Source organism: Thamnophis sirtalis, unplaced genomic scaffold (genome assembly GCF_051295495.1).
Source record: "Thamnophis sirtalis isolate CommonGarterSnake01/CBP01778 unplaced genomic scaffold, rThaSir2_p1.2 scaffold_3, whole genome shotgun sequence".
Lineage (NCBI taxonomy): Eukaryota > Metazoa > Chordata > Lepidosauria > Squamata > Natricidae > Thamnophis > Thamnophis sirtalis.
This window is the reverse complement of record NW_028261383.1, coordinates 119,759,214-119,777,421: the sequence shown is the minus strand read 5'-3', so window position 1 is coordinate 119,777,421 and position 18,208 is coordinate 119,759,214. Positions and strand designations below refer to the sequence as shown.

Genomic DNA, 18,208 nt, shown 5'->3' with positions numbered 1-18,208 from the left:
TGATTTTTCCAATTGCTATAATCTTTATTTTCTACAAATTGAGGCAAAATAAACAGTAATTACAGGGAGTGACAAAGAGCTTCACATTTTGCGCTTCTCTTCGGTCACTTTGCCATTTCCAGGTGAGTTTATTCTTCACTTACAACCACCTTCTTATGCACTTCTCGGGTCTTCACCCTGAGTTTGTTCACCTGGGACTCAGCAATGTCAGCCCTTTCCTCAGCTTCTTCCAGCTCATGCTGAATCTTGCGGAATTTGGAAAGGTTCACATTGGATTGTTCCTCCTAAAAATATGATTGAAATTAATTATTATTATTTTCCATTTATTGAAAACACTGGCAAAAATTTAGATAGTATGGTTTTTTTTTAAAAGAGAAAGGAAATGTAAAGGATTATATTTGTGTCACATCCATATTTTTTTTTCCAAATCCAGAAGTGAATCTTTTTCTTCTGTTTCTGGCAAAATAGCAGCAGGAAATTGTTTCCTTGCACCCCCTTTTTTCCTCACTGTACATGCTTCAGGATGAAAAGTTCATAAAGCTACCAATCCAAAAATGCAAGTAGATGTTTTAATTTTTCCTCAATAATAGACTATTTTAAAGGTAAAGGAAAAATTAAGTGTTGGAAAACAAAGGATTTAAAAAGATGGAAAATATTTTCCTGCTTAGCTTTATTTTTAGAATATGTTTTTATATGGAGTTAAATAAAAGTTTAAAAAATGGTTCTTCGGAATTTAATAATCTTTGCCTAATTATAGTGTTACATGGGTTTTATTAGCATTAAAGATATACTGGAATTACAAATTGAATTCTTACTGCCTATCAGGAAGTAGCTACTGTAAATACTGGTAAATGCAAGAATTAGAAGACATCCCATCTCCCTTTCAACCTTATAAGTCTATGATTACTTATTTTTCATTTTTTTTAATTACCATGCATGCATTGAGAGCCCTTTCTCACATGCACACCATTAAGGAGAAGATTAAGAAGAAGATGCCAAGCTAGGCATTCCCTATAACAGGAGATTACTCCCAATGCCATAATTTATACATATTTTGGTTTAATGGAGCAATTTGTAATTATTTACTTAGGAGTCAATGTTGGGAAGAAAGGTAATTGTGTCAGTTTAATAACTGCTGTCCTAGTAGTGAGGAGATGGCAGTATAAACTACCAAATTGCTACCTCAACTGTCAGGAGGCAGGGTCAAGACAAATGACCCAAATGGATCCTGAGTGACATTTCAGATCATCAGTCTTTCCCTTAGAGCTCAGCTGTATACTCCAGGAACCATGCTAGGAATATAGTTCACCCTGAGTGGAATTAATATCCTTAGCATTTAGTGACAAGCATGCATGTTCATATAAAATTAGTACTTAAAATACAATATAAATAGTGTGTGTGTGTGTGTGTAACATTTTAAATAATTTATATGAATTGATAATTTCATATAAAAATTAGCTATTTAATAACTTCGCAATCACAAAAGCTATGGTATTAGTGCAAGCACCAGGCCTCCCAGGCCTCTGACATCCCCTGAAGGCCTCTCACACAATCCTTCTTGCATCAGTCTTGCATCAGAGCCTCCCACATCCCCTTCTTGCATCAGTCATAATTAGCACTGTGCTTTATGCCCCTCAATTCATTGTGCCATATGCAGGTTAATTTGGTTTCTAATAACCTTTACTCTTTCTCTAGTATTCTCTTCCACAATTCTAGTTCAAGCAACCCCAAGTTCAGAAAAATACTTACAGCTTCCTCAGATTGCCTCTTATATGATTTCACCTTCATTTGCAATTTGTCCACCAAATCTTGGAGTCTCAGAACATTCTTCCTGTCTTCCTCAGACTGAACAAAGTAGAAAAAGACATAAAATTATGAGAAAAAATGGATGGATGGAAGGATGGATGGATGGATGGATAGATAGATGATAGATCATACATATTTATAGAGATAGAGGCAGAGAGAAAGAAGAAAGAGAGATAGAGATATATGGAGATAATATAGAATATAGATAGATAAATATAAATACTGATGATCCTTCAAAGGTATCAAAAACCCTCTTTCCTCACCTGGTAAGTCAGCTCCTTCACTCGTCTCTCATATTTACGAACACCTTTGATGGCATCAGCACTACGCTTCTGTTCATTCTCAACCTCAGCTTCCAATTCACGCACCTGAAATAAAAATAAACATTTAGCCCGTCCACCAGTAAGCTTTTTATATGGTTAGAAATGCATGAAGATGCATACAAGGTATACATACTCTATGCTCCAGTTTTTGGAGCTGCTTCTTGCCACCCTTCAATGCCAGCTGTTCTGCCTCATCAAGACGGTGCTGCAGATCCTTCACACTCTGCTCTAGATTTTTCTTCATCCTCTCCAAATGGGCGCTGGTGTCTTGTTCCTTCTTCAGTTCTTCTGCCATCATAGCTGCCTATTTACAGAGAGATAACTACCATTCAGAAAAACTTTCAGACCAATTTAAAACAGTTTTAAAGGAAAAATGTTTCAACTCACATCTGTGATGGCTTTCTTGGCCTTGTCTTCTGCATTGCGTGCCTCCTGAATAGATTCCTCCATTTCAGTCTGGATTTGTGAAATTTCTGTTTCCAGCTTCTTCTTGGTATTGATCAAGCTGGTATTCTGTTTGGGACAAGAACAGTGTTTTTGTAAAGCAAGAAGACTGACTTTGTCATTTGGATTCCTATTCTTTTGTAAAAAATATTGCTGAATATATTAATAGTTGTACAAATTATGCTATTATAATGAGACCAGCCTGCTTTATTGTCCTCCTCAAGCTACAGAGGAACAAAAGGTGGCAGAACAGTGTCTCCACTGATTCTACTGTGGGTAGAACCAACTACACTCAGTCAGGCAGAGCTGAAACCTATTATATGAGTATTAAGAACTGGTGCCAAATTTGCTTAATTTCTTGTTTTATCTTCACTAATTATGTTGTAACGGCCTGGGTGGTGGGTGGGGCTCATTTGTTTACCAGGGCTGGTTTCCAGATGTCTGGTAAGCAGGAGGTATCGTCACGTTTATTCATGTTGTGGGGGTGTTTCTCTATTTCAATAGCTTCCATAATTATTTTCTTGTTGAAGTGTTCAGTTTTGGAGATTAATTTGGTTCCTTCAAAATTAATTTCATGTCCTGTAACTTTAAGGTGCTGGAAAAGGGAGGAAGTTTTTCTTTTTTTTTCTTACTGCATTCTAGTGTTCTGTGATGCATGCATTTATTCTCCTGTTCGTTTGTCCTATGTATGTTGCAGGGCAGATTGTGCATGGTATTTCGTAGACTCCTTGGTTTCCTAGCTGGATTTTGTCTTTGGGGTTTCTTAGGATGTTGGCTATTTTTTGGTCAGTGCTGAAGGCTGTCTTGATATTGTGTTTGTGGAAAATTTTGCTGATTTTATCTGTGGTGCCTTTGATGTAAGGGAGGAGGGCGATGCCATTGTCCTGTTCTGTGTCTTGGTTTTTGAGGGGAGTGTCCCTTTGGATTAGGTTGGTAATTATGTTTCTTTGGAATTCTTTGGAAATTAATACTTTTGTGAGAGTGTGCAATATATATATATATATATATATATATATATATATATATATATATATATATATATATATGTGTGTGTGTGTGTGTGTGTGTGTGTGTGTGTGTGTGTGTGTGTGTGTGTGTGTGTGTGTCTGTGTGTGTGTGTGTCTGTGTGTGTGTGTGTATACACATACATACATGCACATATATATACACATACATACATACACATATACACACCCTGTGTGGTGTATGTGTATATATATACATACACATGGATCCGCAGCTGACTTTAGAACATCATTTGTCGGCTGTGACCAGGGGGACTTTTGCCCAGGTTCGCCTGGTGCACCAATTGCGGCCCTACCTGGACCGGGAGGCCCTTCGGATAGTCACTCATGCCCTCGTCACCTCAAGACTGGACTACTGTAACACGCTCTACATGGGGCTGCCCTTGAAGAGTGTTCGAAGACTTCAGCGTGTCCAGAATGCAGCTGCGCGAGCGATTGTGGGTGCACCTCGGTACACCCACGTTACACCTATCCTCTGCGAGCTGCACTGGCTGCCCATTGGTCTCCGGACACGCTTCAAGGTGCTAGTCGTTACTTTTAAAGCCTTACATGGTATCGGACCTGGGTACTTGAGAGACCGCCTCCTGCCAGTCACCTCCCAAAGACCTATCAGATCCCACAGATTAGGCCTCCTCCGAATTCCATCTGCTGGCCAATGTCGGCTGGCGACTCCTCGGGGGAGGGCCTTCTCTGTGGCTGCTCCGGCCCTCTGGAATGATCTCCCCGTGGAGATCCAGACCCTCACTACCCTCCCGGCCTTCCGCAAAGCAGTTAAGACCTGGCTGTTCCGGCAGGCCTGGGGCTGTTGAACTATCCAGCCCCACTCGAGGTTATGGCTGTTGTAGTATTTTAAACTGTTGTTTTTTATTTTATTTTTTGTATCCCCTCCCTTTTTATTGTTAGCCGTCCTGAGTCCCTCGGGAATAGGGCGGCATACAAACTCAATAAATTGAATTGAATTGAATTGAATATATATATACACACACATATACACATACACACACACACACACACACACATATATACTAACATACATACGTATTGTATTTGTGCTGATAATTATATACATACATACATACATACATACATACATACATACATACATACATACATACACTCACAGACACACACACACTTACCAGTATATATAAAAAATTGCATCAACCTCTACAAGTTCATATTTATATTTTTCACAATTGCCTTCTTACATTAATGCAGTCATCAATGTTATGATTTCTGACTTACCTGGCTATGGAGGAGCTGCACACGTTCACTGGCATCGAGAAGCTCCTGTTCTGCCACTTTTCTGGCCCTCTCTGTCTGTTCAAGAGCTGCCCGGAGCTCCTCAATTTCAGCCTGCATTAGGTTTGCTCTGCGCTCAATCATGGCCACTTGTTCCTTCAGATCATCCTGGCTTCTCAAAGCATCATCCAGATGTATTTGGGTATCCTAAAACAGGATATGGCAACATTTGTCTTGGAAAATGATTGTAATACAAGGGAAAAATGCATCTCTTTCTTAAATATCATGTTGGAGGTACTTGATGGAATAAGAGACAATCTCATCTCCACCTCCACCATGCATCCTGCATCCCATTCCTCCCCATCTTTAAATTACAATTTGTATTTTTACACTTGCTAGAAATATTTACTTTTGTAGTTTTATTGTTTTTGATGTTGTAAGTCACCCAGTGTTGCCTGGTGGTAAGATGGGAGCAAACAAATTTAATAAATAAATAAATAGAACATAGAAGTAAATATGTACCTTGAGTTGTCCTTGTGTGTTCCTGAGGTTCTTTAGTGCTTCAGCAGCTTGACGGTTGGCATGGCTCAGTTGGATCTCCATCTCATTCAGATCTCCCTCCATCTTCTTCTTAATTCTCAGGGCATCATTCCTGCTCCTAATCTCAGCATCCAATGTGCTCTGCATGGACTCTACCACCCTCACGTGATTCCTCTTCAGCTGATCAATTTCTTCATCTTTCTCTGCAATTCTTCTGTCAATGTCAGCTTTCACCTGGTTGAGCTCAAGTTGGATGCGCAGGAGTTTGCCCTCTTCATGTTCCAGAGAGGCCTTAAAGCATAAAAGATAAATTTATATAGCCTCCAATAGGAGCTTCCAAAAGTACGTGTTCCCTGGAGAAAAATGGATTCAGACGGTTGTTTTTCCGTGTCCCCGAAGAGGATCAAATTCATCCAATTAAACTATTTTCAGATTTTTTTTGAAAAAAATGAAATATAAAAATGAAATTTTTAATCTTAGAAAACATTAATTAGCATATGAATGCATGCTATGAAATACTGTAATAATAGACCGATTACTGTCTGCTTGTCATGGTGTCTTCAGATTGGGAGTCAGTATGATACCACATAGAATTTTCTGGAGGCCAAGAACTGCAAAGGCCTTTCACGATCTCATTTAGACTTCCTGCTGGTCAACAAACTATTAGGGAAAATGGGATTGTGTGTTGATCTGGTAAGTGCCCACCTTTTTTCTTACAGTCTTTTAAGTAGCCTGTTTAATTATATAAAACATTACTTGCTTTTCTACTAATAATGACATGATTACCTCAGCCTCTTCTAAAGAAGCCTGGAGTTCACCCTTCTCCTGTTCAATCTGCTTCTTCACTTTCTCTAGTTCATGGATGGCCTTTCCTCCCTCAGCAATCTGTTCCGTTAGGTCAGATATTTCCTCTGTTGATTTTACACAAGATAAAAAACAAATAAATAAGAAAATATGGGCAGCATTGGCAATTTTCATCATTCATCCTTGCTCTTCAATATGTGATTAATATTTGAAATGTTCTGAATTGTTAGATCATTGGCATTAAGCAAAATTGATATTTGCTTTCTTATAAGAACTAATTATCAAAGAGTTTTATAAGTTAACAAGACAAAAAAAATACTTTGCATTTTGCCACATCAACCAGGAACATACAGTACATAAGAATAGTTCATGTGCATGTTATTCCAGGCTTGAGTTAAAGGACAGTGTGAAGATGTTTCAACCATATAGGATATGTGTATTTCAATATTGTGAAACATCAGCTAGTTGCTTTTGCTACTATCTTTTTTTTACTACTTTCAAGAAAAACACTTGAAGGGATTTTCTGCATTGAGTGCTAAAATAATATGACCATCCGTGGTTATCCCAAGTGAGGTATATTAATTGCCTCAAACAACAAAAGAACTCAAAGGCAGTTCTGCATCATCTGATTTCTTTTCTTAGCTCTCCCAGTAAATAGATTCACAGTTCTATCCATGACTAGAAGAAAAACAGCTTACGCTGGAGGTTCTTGTTCTCGCGCCTCAGAGTTTCCAGGTGATCCAAGGATTCCTCATATGCGTTCTTCATCTTGAAGAGCTCTGTGCTCAGAGACCGAGACTCCTTCTGGGAAGCTTCCAGTTCAGATTGAGCTTCCTCATATTTCTGTTTCCAGTCTGCCAGAATCTGTAAAGGGTCAATGAATCATCAGCGCCATACAAATGTGATTAAAAAATAAAATAATAAATTTAATTGGCCCAACGTCTTGGTACAAACTGTTCCTTTTTAATCATCAGGAGCAAAATACCTTATCAAAGTTCTTCTGCTTCTTATCAAGAGCTGCACAAGCTGCATTGGACCTTTCCACGTCAATCATCAGGTCCTCCACTTCATTCAGCAACCTCTGCTTGGTCTTCTCCAAGGAAGCACATTTGGAATTCACAGCTTCTACATGTTCCTCAGCTTCCTGCAGACGCTGAGCAAGCTTTTTCCTGTTGGAATATAATTACAGACCATATTTAGGAAGGCCTGGGAACATAATATCTCAACACATTTGTATAAGAGCCTTCTTTCATGTTATCATGTGCAATAATGCCATTTTGTGCCCATCACTCTGACAGCAGCCCAAACCTTGTATCTCAGTGACCTCAGCACTTACATGTAGATAATCAAATGTGTGTATGTATGTATGTATGTGTGTGTGTGTGTGTGTGTGTGTGTGTGTATATATATATATATATATACACACACAAATTCCCATCACATATTCAAGGTGTATTTTGATGTTTTAATGCTTACGTTAATGATGTCACCATTTCTGTTTCACATACACATTTGTGCCACACACAAACACATTTTCACTTACTTGGCTTCTTCTAACTCTTCTGTGCGCTGGATAGCATCTGTTTCATATTTGGTCCTCCATTGAGCAACTTCACTATTGGCTTTAGACAATGACCGTTGAAGCTCAGCCTTGGCTTCCTGTTCCTCTTCAAACTGTTCCCGGAGCAAGTCACAATCATGGCGAGCTGACTGCAAACCATGCGCCAGGGCATTTTTGGCCTGAAACAAAAACAATAATAATTAGTAAGAGTGATTTTCAGAATTTTGTTTTTATCTTTCTATGTTTTACCTTTACCTTAATATGTTTGTTATGTTTGATATTTTTTATCTAGCTATTTATGTCTGAAATCTCTTTACATTGTGTACTTTGCTTTATTGACAACATTGCTGAAGAGGAGGTGTTTAAAATGTAAAACAAATATATTAAACTCTCCTAGGTCATAGTCTGAACTTAACTAATACCCAACTTACACAGCAGTTTTTTCTTCATTAATTCTTTTTTATCTATCTATCTATCTATCTATCTATCTATCTATCTATCTATCTATCTATCTATCTATCTATCATCATAATCTATTTGGCTACTGAGCTGAAATTCATGATGCTGGATCTCTAACTACAGTTTAAAATATAAAAACATAACTATAGAAATAATGCACACATTATTCACAGCAATATTGCAGTACCAAAGATGGAGTTAAGATCTATGCAATGCATAGACAAATTTCATACCTTCACTTCCTCCTCAAGCTGCCTCTTCAGTTCCTCAACTTGCTGTGTGAAGGCTTGTTTGCCTCTTGTGAGTTGAGAAATCAATGCATCTTTTTCCTCTACTTGGCGGGACAGTTCACCTAATAAAAGACATTTGATTATAGTTACTTTTATAATGGTCACAAAGAGCAAGAATAACTAATATGTCTTCTTGAAATTAGTAGGATTTATTTTCAACTTCAAACAAGCGTAGAAACGAGAGGGGAACTAGTCTGGTGTGGTGATTAAAAACACTAGGCTAGAAATTGGACTACTGTGAGTTCTAGTCCTCCCTTAGACATTGACCCAGCTGGGTGATTCTTGGCCATACTCTCACTCCTAGAAAGAGGTGAGTGTAAAGAAAATTGCACAAATTTCTCTAGAAAGAAGGAAGGAAGAAAGGAAGGATTCAATTATTATAAATGAACTAATGTTTATAATGGCAAAATAATACAGAATAACACAATTTGTTCCTTTGAGTTACCTGTTTCTGTCTGCAAACGTGCTCTTTGAGCATTGAGGTCATTAATTGTGCGCACATGTTCTTCCTCCTTTGTTTTAACCTCACTGAGCTGGTCTTCTAATGTACGGCTTATCTTCTCAAGATTTGCCTAAATGTAAAATATTGGGGGTGGGGAGTGATCTTTCATATATTGAACACACAGCAGAGACTTTTAATGTTTCTTTAAAGATAAAATGTTTATCTGTATAAAATAGGCAGCCCCCAATGTCTTTTGTCTTCTTCAGATGCTAGCAGTAATACACTTTAATTAAAAAGGAAATTTCACACAGCAGAGAATGGAGAAAATTTACATATTTATCTTACAAATCACAAATAGTTCTTTCTGTTTTAGAATATCTCTAGATAATTTTTTGCCCTTTAGAGTTTTAGCAGGAGCAATTCTGATACTATACAAAGGATATAATACCAGAATTTGCTTCAGAAGGACAGTTAATTACAAAGTAGTTTTTAAAACCCAAGTGCCAAGCTCTTATAACCAATAGATAGCAAGAGTTGTCTTCAGAGTGTAAAGCTGAGGTGGCATGCTCCCATGAGCAGAAATCATGTCTGTCTTGTACAGTTTGTAAATTTTATTCACATGGCTCAAAATAATGCAAATGAACATATTGTTTTTTGTAACACACATTTTCTACATATAACTCATACCTAAAAGGTTTGTGGGTATCTTTTAAAATTGTTTTAGAATCTGGAAATTCAATATAAATATTAAGTGCTCACTTATGGCACCATACTTTTATACATTCAAATGCTTACATATGTATAAGAATTACTGAAAACTGCTTTGTCCACATTTTTAAATAAATCAAATGATTTGAATTATATCCTGACTTTGTCTAACAGAAACATTGCCTATACTTCTATAGGATACCTTAGATTTAGAGACAGATTCCATATTGCTTGCAAGATCATCTATCTCCAACTTCAGTTCACTCTTCTCCTTCTCCAGCTTCTGCTTCACTCGCTGCAGGTTATCAATTTGTTCCCCAAGTTCAGCTGTACTATCTGCGTGCTTCTTGCGGAGGGCAGCAGCCGTGGCTTCATGCTGCAAGGTGGCCTCTTCAAGGTCCCGGCGCATTTTCTGAAATTCTGCCTCACGTTTCTTGTTCATCTCAATCTGAGCTACAGTTGCTCCACCAGCTTCCTCCAGACGCTCACTGATCTCCTCAAGTTCCCTGGAGAGATCACCCCGCTGTTTCTCTGCTTTGGCGCGAGATGCCCGTTCTGCCTCAATCTCCTCTTCCAATTCCTCAATACGAGCCTAGAGAAAGAGAGGCAACCATGAACCCTGAAACTGGCTTCCAGATAGCTTAATTCTCCATTCATGAATGGACCACTGCATGACAAACCTGCAGCTCCTTGATCTTCTTCTGAAGCTGGGAGCCCAGGGCCTGCTCATCTTCAATCCTGCTCTGCAGTTGGCTGATTTCAAAGTCTTTCCTTATCACAACAAAATATAATGATTAGCAACCAAATAAAAAAACTCCATTTAGCACAAAAAAACCCCCTGATAATAGACATTAATACTTACTTCTTCAGCTTTTCATCCAGCTGCTGCTTATCATTTTCCAGATCCATTGTGGATTCCTGAGCTAGCTTCAAATCCCCTTCTAGCTTCCTCTTAGCTCTTTCAAGGTCCATGCGAAGTTTCTTTTCTTGCTCCAGAGACCCTTCAAGCTGAAGACAAAGAGATCAGGGAGATTGTGTCAACACAGCAGTACACCCACCTCAGACCAATTCTTCTCTGGAGATGGTAGCATACTTACATCATCTACTTGCTGTTCCAGCTTAGTCTTTGCTTTGGTCAGAGTGTTCACTTTGTCCTCCTCTGCCTGCAGATCATCCAAGGTCTGTTGATGGGCCTCTTGCAGGGCTTTCTTCTCCTTGGTCAGTTTGGCAATGGTCTCGTCCAAGACCGCCATCTCTTCAGTAAGGTTTTTCACCTTTAAGCGTTGAACAGACAGGGTTAAAATGCTCTATGTATTCTGAAATGGCAATAGTGGGTAGCAATTTAATTCTGATATATTTTTGAGTAGTACCTTGTTTTCTGTAGCATGCTTCTCCTTTTCAACCTTGGCCAGTGTCAGCTCAAGATCATCAATGTCTTTCTTCAGTTCTGAGCATTCGTCCTCCAGTTTCCTCTTCTTGGCTGTCAATTCAGCATTCATTTCTTCTTCATCTTCAGCTCGCTCAGTCAGCTCCTTAATTTTAGCTTCCAGTTGGATTTTGGTTTTGATTAGCTGGTCACATCTCTCCTCGGCATCTGCCAAGCCATCAGATTCCTATCAAAGAAAAGTATGGACCATTTAAAAAACAGTTTTCTAATTAAAATATTCACATATATAAAATTCCTATTCTAATGGAAAAAGTAACTTATTACTAAGAAATATGCAGAGGGATCAACTCTCTTTATATTAACTGCAATAGTAATCAAAGGGAAATTGTTCTTTGTTATGTTGAGCAAGTCAATATGGTGCAGAAAATATGTTTACTATTTATTTATTTGTAATGCTACCCAACTGTAACTGTCTCTTTAATAAATATTGGTCGTTAGTTAAATATGAAAATAAGAATAGTTTACCTATTACAATACAATTCTTACATATATTTATGTGTTAGGTCATTGACTTCTTAATTATAACACTGTTTAACAATATTACAGACATAGAATAAGTAAATATGATTTTGAGAGTATGTAGCAATATAAGAAAATATCTTAATAACCCCAACCAAAAACTGCCGTGAAGTTTCATCTGCCAGCTTCAAATTACTGCTTGATAAACAATACTAGAACATTTAATCAAACAACAATATTTAATATCTAACAGGCTTACAGCTTGGACTTGAAGTTGCAAGTCATTTTTCTCCTGCGTCAGGGACACCATTTTTTCTTCTAGTTCCTTCACTTTGGCTTCTGCCTTGGCAAGATTCTCCTTTGCTTTCTCAAATTCTTCCTTCATGTTGGCCATTTCCTTCTCTGACTCCGCACTCTTCAGCAGGGGCTTGATCTTGAAGTACAACTTCATCCATGGCCAGTGCTTCACATTCATGAATGAACGAACATTGTACTGAATAGTGAAGATGGATTCTCTGGAAGGAAAGCAAAATAAAACTGATAAGTTAGAATTAATTTGGAATATACATATATAATACAAAATCAAGCTCTTGGCTTAATCCCCAATCTTATCAATTGCAAGATTTGGAAATATTTTAAAATCTAATAACTTTGGCCAATATGTTGTACCATATATCTAATTAATGCAAGATAAGGCATTAGTTGGATATATGGTACAACATATTGGGCAATTGTCATGTCATCAGATTTTAAATACTTCCACATTTATTTCTCTAGGAGTAAATACTTAAACACTTAAAAATGGGATAAGCACAAATAAATCATATTCAACAATTGGATATCTCTAAATTTGCACAAATAGCATTCTGCTTTCTTCACAAAAATGTTACCTTGCATTTATATAATTTTCACTAATGTAAGTTAAAGAATATATGTAAGAAATATAGATTAATGCTAGTATACAAAGCTTTTCAAATACATTTTAAAAAAATGTTTATACAGTTAAATGTGAAATAAATATATATTTAAATGCATAATTTCTGCCATGTTATGCAATGAACTGTCCTGAGGATCTGAGATTTTTAATGGCTACTTATATCATTCATACATGACTTCTCAAATCTACTATTGCTAAATGATGCTAAATGTTCTATACTATATATTATAGTCTGTTCTGCATGCTACAGTGGTTTTCCAAGCATCAATATGTCTGTTGGGTATCAAAGGCGATTCTTATATGTGTCTCTTTGTGTATGTCTCATTTTATTTGTAATAGCAAAACTGTACCTTCGTTCCATCATTTTCTTGAACTCAAACCTTGCTAAGTATCCACGACACATAGCTTGGGTACGTGTAATTAATTGTGCCAGCTTATCATCTCTCATCTCCTCTAGAAGACCCAGAAGCCCAGCTTTGAAGAACACCTGGGGTATGGAAGAGAAAGTATAATAAATATATAATTGCCTCCATAAACAATGTTGCATTCAAACCAGAGGTGAGTTGCTCCCGGTTCAGCCCGGATCGGGCGAACTGGTAGTAGCGGCAACAGGAGGCTCCGCACACACACACGAGCGAACCGGTAGTAAAAAAAATGGCAGCCCACCATTGATTCAAACAGTCAAAAAGTCATCTTACCTTAGTGTGGCCAAATTTATACTGGGTATGGTCAACATCAATTGATCCAAGAAGTTTCTCAGAAGCCTTCTTGCTATCTATGAATTGTCCCTCTGGGATGGCACTTGCATTCAGAATTTTGTATCTATTAAAGAAAGCAGAAGCTAAAGTTGCCTAACATTGGAAGCCTTGATATTAAGAAGACATGTAGGGATGAAACTCATTTTGGTAAACATCCAAAGAAACATATATCAACATTTGGACTATCTCCCCTCTCTGCCCTATACACAAACATAACACAAGCAAATCCATAATATCTATGGGAAGACCAAAACTTGTATACAACATTGAAGCATGTACAAAAGAACATGACTTTTGCATTTTGACACATTTTCATTAACTTGCCAATTTTGCACACATACACGCCCAGCCCCTCAGGTGACATTGTTAATAACCCAAGATCTCTGAATAATGGTATCTATTACTAGGAAAGTTTAGGTCATACTCAAAAGTTCTACTAAGCATTCTGCTTTCAGTTCTGATGACAGCAGAACTGTATACAGTTTCTTCCTGGGTTTTCAGTTTAGAGGACTTGAAGTGTGTCTTTAATGAAGGGGAAATAAGTGTGCACCTGTTTGCTGTTTAATAACAGTCTTTCCAATCAGCATGAGAACAAACTCTCAGACCTACCAGCTTTGGCTACTTCCTTAAAGCAAAGAGATTGGTCAATGTGGTTGAATTTTCGAAAGGTTTATCAGTGTCAACTTGTCATCATGCTTCTAAATGCTTTTGTTAGTACAAAGTAGTTTATACTGTATCGATACGTTGAATTATTCAAGTCTGTAAAAGTAAACATCTGAAACTCCTGAACCAAATTTGTAATTCTTCTTATCCACAATTCTATTCTATATAATGAAGACTTATGAATGGAAGTAATAAGATTTTGTTATTTTCTCCCCTAAATTCTTAATATAAATTATATGATTTTATTTAATTAATAAATAAAACAAACAAATAAATATAGTTGTACTCCTGACAACTATATGGACATAACCCTGAAGCTTTCCTGGCAACATTTGCTCAAATAGTTTGCCATTACCTTTTTAGAAATGAGAATTATTGGCCCAAACTCACCCAACTGGCTTCCATATCCAAGGTAGGGTCAGAAAACCTAAGTCTCTCTGCTCCCCACTAGACTATATGACACTATTTACATTCAATCATCCAAGTTTCCTGCCTAGGCAGGGGGTTGGACTAGAAGACCTCTGCTGTTGTATTGTATTATTGTAAATTACTAAAGTGTAAACTGCTGTAAGATGGAGACATTAAAAACAGTTAGAATCCAAATGAGTCAGTAGCTGGAAATCAATCTGACCTCTGTTTGAAATCAGCATAAACAATCCTGCTGGGGAAGCCTTTCCTGCAAATTCGGATACCTTCAAGTACACCATTACATCTCAGTTGGTGCAATACAAGGTCATGTTCCATGGAACCTTAGAAAAACCACATGAAAAAAAAGATGTTACAATATCTACCAAAGGTAGATTACATTTTTCATTTTAAAACCAAAGTTCTGTATCTTACCAGGAGTTTTAGTTTCATTGGGGATGAGGCAGCGCACAAAATGTGGATGAGTGCTCCTCAGATTGCTCATCAGCTTGTTTAAGTTTTCCTGTAGGATTTGAAAACAAAATTATTATTGTGTTTTTTTTAAAGTAAATTTATATACCCTGTTACCCCAAAAATAAGATCTCCCTGAATAATAGCCCCAATTGGGCTTTTGAGTGCATGCGCTAAAATAAGCCCTTCCCTGAAAATAATCCCTCCCAAAAATATTGCAACACACTAGCAGCCTTGAGGTGACCACCTCCTGATCTCAAAAATAATAAGATCTGCCCAAAAATAAGGCCATGTGTTTATTTTTTTGGGGGGGAGGAGTCTAAGAAAAATATGACCCTATCTTATTTTTGGGAAAACATGGTATTAAGAAAAAAACTAAAGAGTGAGCTCCACAATTTGCCATAGGTAGCCAGAAAAAAACAATATGGTGAACTTTCCCCACATTCTCACAAACAACCTTTTAACTTTTGTCCTATTCTGCATCAAATGACATTTATATTGATATCTTGGTTAACTTTTTAAGGATAGTGCATGTTCTTTACCTTTTGAGAGCATGTTACAGATATTTTAATTAAATGCTCTTGTGATTAAGAAATGTTTAACAACTCAGCGGTTTTTAAAAAAAAAAACACCAGCAGAATTGTGTACTGTATTCACCCTTTATAATCTTGACTGTGATGTATTCTCTTAAGGACCATTGGTAGACTTCTATTGTTCCATAATATTGTGAACTAATATTTGATTGTTCTTATCTTGCTTTTCCTCCTCTGAGGGGGCTAAATATGTCTATTGCTCTATCAGCCTATGGATATTGAAATATGCTTTATGTGAAGTTAATCTATGTAGCCAAGTCAACTGGCAATAGCTTTGCAGTTGGACTCTTGTCCTATGTTCAGTTTTGGTGGACTCTTCTCCTATCTTCTCCCTTGGAAAACCACTGCCAGTCAAGAATCAGGCAATGGCTCTCCCATCTTCAATTCTGCAACTGCCAAAATCTGTATTTTTGTTTGCGGCAGTAAAACATGTTTTCTATCACAGCCCCTCCCCACAGATATCTTCAGTTTATACAGAGAGGCACATCTTTCCTGCACGAGTGTCCTCGAAGAAATAAAGGATAAGATCATCGGATTTCCATACCCTGAAAAGGGCAGACACAGTCTGGAAGGAGGAACCCTTCTTCTTGGCTGCCTTCTTTCCCTCTGGGAAAAAAAGAAGAAAGAAAAGGTGTGGGAACCACAATTAGACAGTTATCTGAGGTTTAATAATTTATCCTATAGCACAAGTAACTAACAATAGATATTAGGTGTATCACATTGTTGTGTTACAATTTGTTAAACATGATATATCAACCTTATATGTATGTGATTATAGTTATAAGAACTGCAGTTGGTGAGGCAAGAATTAAAGGAAGACAACACAGTTAGGTAAACTCTGATCAAATGCCAGCCTTAAAGATGGGAAATAGAACAACTAAACTTTCATTGATTTGGAAAAAAAATGGAGGGAAAGGCTTTGTATTTGAAATATTTCTGTGCTCTGTCATTGGCTTATCTTCTATGCAGCTGTGACTTCGTTTATAACTATAGTATGAGCTGCTTATGTATTCACACTACAACCAAATATGTGGGCCATATTTCTGAAGAAAGATTTATTGTAGGGATTGATGTGAAGTCTGTCACTAAACCATACTGTTTGAGTTCACCTTATGCTAATCCAGAACCCTGCAGCAACACTGCAATTTGAACCAGATCATCTCATACATTTATTTGTATTTCTTTGGAAATTATACATTTGGGGTATTTGTGAGAGAAAATTGAAAGAGCAAATGTAGTGTAGTGGTTAGGTCCTGGACTGAAGCGATTTCAGTAATGTTTTTGGTCAGTGTGGGTCACTTGGCTAATCTTGGTCTGTCATCCCAATCAATCTCATAAGGTTATCATGAGGATAAACCTCTCAGAGAAAAGGTGAAACATAAGTACTTTAGCTAATGTTAATGTTGGGGTTATTTATAGAACACGGGGAAAGGATGTGCCAAGGGTCTTTAGGAGAAGCTAAAAACTATAAAAACTATAAAATATTACATATATATGCAATGTTACTTATTAATCAATTATTAGGAAATATCTGGTTTAAACCATGTTAAGGCCAGCTGCACCTTTAGGGGTTGTTGGGCACATTTGAAATATTGATAATGTCACCATTTGCAAAATGGCTGTTAATGGTTTACCCATTCACAAAATGGCTGCCATTGGGGACATCATCATTTACAAAACAGCAATTTATTTTAAAGGTGTCTTTAGGAAACTCTGGACATTGTGCAAGTTATGTGCTTTTTTTCATTTTTAGGTTTACAGATATGAGCTCCTATGCTGAGGATTCCCTAACCTGTATAAAAACAATATCATATGGGGATAGCACTGACATGGGCAGTTGTTTTGACTCTGAATGATGTTTATCGTTCATTATTTCAAGTGTTAAGAATTACCTTCTACTGGACGGTCAGCAAACAATAAGGCCAAGGTCTTCATAGAAGACTTCTGATACAGACCCACCACGGTTTCATTCAGGGGGTCCTTGTTCTTGTCCAGCCAGCCGCTAATGTTGTAATCAACAGTGCCAGCATAGTGCACAAGGGAGAAATGAGCTTCAGCTTTGCCTTTGGCAGGCTTGGGTTTCTGGAAGTTGTTGCTCTTGCCAAGATGCTGGTCATAGAGCTTGTTCTTGAAAGAGACGTCTGTTGCCTTGGGGAACATGCACTCTTCTTCCAGGATGGAGAAAATGCCCATGGGCTATAAAACAATGAGGGAAAGACAGTTGGCCACTACATGGACTATTATATACTTACTTCAAATAATTTCATCTTTTGTAATTTTGAATCAAAAACAATGGTTTTCTTGTGATAGTCTATGAAGAAATATGATTAACAGCGGAACAAGCATTCAAAAATTATATTGAGTTAGGGAAGCATTGTTATAAATATATCTGCATCATATATCTTTATAGCTATAATCAGGGATATAGCTCACATGCCAAGGCAGTTAACGGTCATTAGTTGAATTACTGCAAAATTCAATATAATAAATATAAAAATTTGATCAAAACCTTCTCAATGAGTTCAATGCAGGCAGCCAAGTCCATTCCAAAGTCAATGAACTCCCATTCAATTCCTTCTTTCTTGTACTCTTCTTGCTCCAGAACAAACATGTGATGGTTGAAAAACTGTTGCAGTTTCTCATTGGTGAAGTTGATGCAGAGCTGCTCCAAGCTGTTGTACTAGACGTAAGAAAAGAATAAGAATAACAAAGATATATAAGAAAAGAAGGCAGAGTTTTGGTAAAATGAATTAAGATGAATTTGTTTTAAAAACACAAAATGTGTTGTCCATTCTTAATTTTGGCATCCAAATGTTTAATTGTAAAGTGTT

General features: G+C 37.2%; 1 protein-coding gene across 1 annotated transcript in view; it reads right to left on the bottom strand.

Annotated features, from left to right (window-relative positions):
* Positions 1–18,208, bottom strand: part of LOC106553293 (uncharacterized) — a 61,331-nt gene continuing 43,123 nt past the window's right edge. Inside the window, exons 53-78 of the mRNA XM_087708248.1 lie at positions 17,887–18,057; positions 17,270–17,573; positions 15,922–15,983; positions 14,749–14,836; positions 14,540–14,657; positions 13,186–13,309; positions 12,838–12,974; positions 11,810–12,065; positions 11,015–11,257; positions 10,742–10,918; positions 10,507–10,652; positions 10,325–10,415; positions 9,847–10,236; positions 8,940–9,066; positions 8,438–8,556; positions 7,728–7,924; positions 7,170–7,353; positions 6,883–7,048; positions 6,167–6,291; positions 5,363–5,671; positions 4,844–5,047; positions 2,517–2,642; positions 2,263–2,433; positions 2,070–2,174; positions 1,750–1,845; positions 1–284 (exon numbers count right to left, since the gene is read on the bottom strand). Of these exons, the coding sequence (XP_087564374.1) occupies positions 129–284; positions 1,750–1,845; positions 2,070–2,174; positions 2,263–2,433; positions 2,517–2,642; positions 4,844–5,047; positions 5,363–5,671; positions 6,167–6,291; positions 6,883–7,048; positions 7,170–7,353; positions 7,728–7,924; positions 8,438–8,556; positions 8,940–9,066; positions 9,847–10,236; positions 10,325–10,415; positions 10,507–10,652; positions 10,742–10,918; positions 11,015–11,257; positions 11,810–12,065; positions 12,838–12,974; positions 13,186–13,309; positions 14,540–14,657; positions 14,749–14,836; positions 15,922–15,983; positions 17,270–17,573; positions 17,887–18,057 (4,392 nt within the window). The 3' untranslated portion in view covers positions 1–128. The remainder of the gene's footprint in view (positions 285–1,749; positions 1,846–2,069; positions 2,175–2,262; positions 2,434–2,516; positions 2,643–4,843; positions 5,048–5,362; positions 5,672–6,166; positions 6,292–6,882; positions 7,049–7,169; positions 7,354–7,727; positions 7,925–8,437; positions 8,557–8,939; positions 9,067–9,846; positions 10,237–10,324; positions 10,416–10,506; positions 10,653–10,741; positions 10,919–11,014; positions 11,258–11,809; positions 12,066–12,837; positions 12,975–13,185; positions 13,310–14,539; positions 14,658–14,748; positions 14,837–15,921; positions 15,984–17,269; positions 17,574–17,886; positions 18,058–18,208) is intronic.